We start from the raw sequence: 2500 nt of genomic DNA on the forward strand, positions 1-2500 counted from the left end.
ATTCCTTAATTGGTCTTTCCTCTCATTGTCTTGGTACTATATATTGCATATTCCGTTGCTGTCAATTCAATCAGAGAATGAAGGCTTTCATTTGCTTCCATTTCTTCTTCTTCTTCTTCTTCTTCTTCTTATTATTATTATTATTATTATTATTATAATATTATTATTATTATTATTTATAAATTCAGATGCTAGCTAAAAGTTTTCGCAGAATTGAACGCCATTATGTAAAAAAAGAGAAAAAGACAGGTCAACAGACATGCGTCAGGATATAAATGCCTATTTGCCTTTATTTCTTTCAAGGGACGAATGGTAGAAAAAAATTTTCTCTCACACTAAATTTTAGTGTATATATATATATATTATAATATAGATATATATAGTATATATATATATATATATATATATATATATATATATATATTGACTGATTCATATTCGCCAACTGAAATTCTCATATTTCTGCTTTCCAAGTATTTTTAGGATGGACATGAGAGGAGCTTTATATATATATATATATATATATATATATATATATATATATATATATATAATATATATATATATATATATATATATAATATACGGATACAGGCACACACACGCACGCAAGTCTGTATGTGTATGCATGTATTTTGAAAGAACACTGCCTTTTCCCCTCCTCAACGAAAGCAAATCACACAACAAACAGCACATCGAAATAAATCCCCCAAAAAAGATCAAGACACAAACGCGAACATACGATGACCCTATTCAAACGCGATGTAAATAACGTATCCTTCTCTTCTTCTTCTCCCAAAGGACGCTTCGGACTTCAAGTGCAAAGGCGGCAAGAAGCCCATCTACAACCCGCCCAAACCGGTCATCGGAGTCATAGGGGCGGCGTCATCCTCGGTCTCCGTTATGATCGCCAACATACTACGCCTCTTCAAGGTAATATTAAGGTTCATTTGCATATGTTGCATTTCTTCCATTGTAATGCTTTGATATGTATTATTTTATTTTTTATTCGTTTCTGGTATTCATGTTGATTGCACTTTTTCCCAAAGTAGCGATTCTATTTATTGAATTTTTATATGTGTAAATTTTTCGTTTTCTTTTTTTTTCATCTTTTTTTTACTCATTACTGGAATTCTCATCGCTTGCATTCGTATCCGTAGTAACTCACATTTCCCCATTAGAATACTTTGATTCATTGTGTTTTTATATGTATTAATTCTTTTTTTTTTTTTTTTTTTGCTCGCCTGGGCCCCTCGTTATTTTTCCCCGTAATAATGAACTGATTTGGGTTTTTTTTTTGTCTTAATTTTACCTCATTTTATTTTCATTCATTTCAAGTATTATGTTTGCCACGCTGGTCCCGTGCAATTTTTCCCGTTATAATGATTCAGTTTGTTGCATTTTTATACGCATTAAATTAACGGTTACTTTCTCCCCAATAGAACGCTTTGGTTTGTTTTACTTTTACATGTATTGATTTTACTGTATTTTTCTTTTAATTGATTTTAGGTATTCTGTTTGCTTGCGTTCGTCTCAAGTCATTTTTTCCCTTTACAATACTGTTTTGGTATATTTCTATGTGTATTAATTTTATATACTGTTTTGGTATATTTTTATGTGTATTAATTCTATGTCTTTTTTTCCGCTTTCATTTTAGGTACTCTGTTTGCTGGCGTTCTTATTTTTTTTCCACCGTAATGCTTTGCTTTTTGTTATACTTTGACATATACTTTGAAATAATTTTTCTTCCATTCACATGATTTCGGTTTCGCACAATTTCTTTTTAAATGCACTGGTTCACCGTGGTTTTCTATTAGTGTTATTAACTATTGAAATTCTTGCTTCGTGTGCATATTAATTTACAAGCATTAATTAAATACCCGTAACTCACCCATTTCAAAGCAGTATTTTGAGTCCGATCATTTTTCTGTTTCATTGCATTAATCTGATGTCCTTTCCGCGTCAGTTTCGTCTAATATAAATTCTCATTTCAACCTTTCGGCACTTTCATTTCGTGTACTTTCTCCATTGGTTGGATTTTTCAACTGAGCGTCATATGATTTCCTCGCCATTTCTCCCAGGTTCTGGAAACACAAAAATGTCAGCAGTTACCCGGTTTACGGAAAAAAAAAAAATATTTAGGATTTATCCATTTTAGAATTTTCGCGGTTTACCTGTTTTACTACCTTCAGGATTTAAGTGTAATGGAATTGGAACTGGAAAATAACATTTAGGGCCACAGGCCAAGCACTGGGCCCGTATGAGGTCATTCAGCGATTGAAAGGATATTGAGAGTAAAGGAGGTTTTCAAAGGTGTCACAGAAGGAGACTCGCAGTTGCATTACGAAACAATTGTTAGGAGAGGGTTGAAAGGGGGTTGCAGCTAGTAGGAGCCGAAGGGGCACAGCAAAGAATCCCAAGTAATGCCTACATGGCACATCCCCCTTACGGAGACCTGTTCTCGCACTCCTTAAGATTTCTTTGAAGAACCATCTCTTTC

The 2500-nt window shown here is 33.2% G+C and overlaps 1 protein-coding gene across 3 annotated transcripts in view; it reads left to right on the forward strand.

Annotated features, from left to right (window-relative positions):
• LOC135200337 (metabotropic glutamate receptor 8-like) overlaps window positions 1-2500 on the forward strand; it is an 809057-nt gene that overhangs the window by 415117 nt on the left and 391440 nt on the right. For 2 of the 3 annotated variants that reach the window (XM_064228906.1, XM_064228908.1), the window contains exon 2: window positions 799-933. In XM_064228906.1, the coding sequence (XP_064084976.1) occupies window positions 799-933 (135 nt within the window). The remainder of the gene's footprint in view (window positions 1-798; window positions 934-2500) is intronic. The other variant, XM_064228907.1, reaches the window with a different exon arrangement.

This window comes from Macrobrachium nipponense, chromosome 26 (genome assembly GCF_015104395.2).
Source record: "Macrobrachium nipponense isolate FS-2020 chromosome 26, ASM1510439v2, whole genome shotgun sequence".
NCBI lineage: Eukaryota > Metazoa > Arthropoda > Malacostraca > Decapoda > Palaemonidae > Macrobrachium > Macrobrachium nipponense.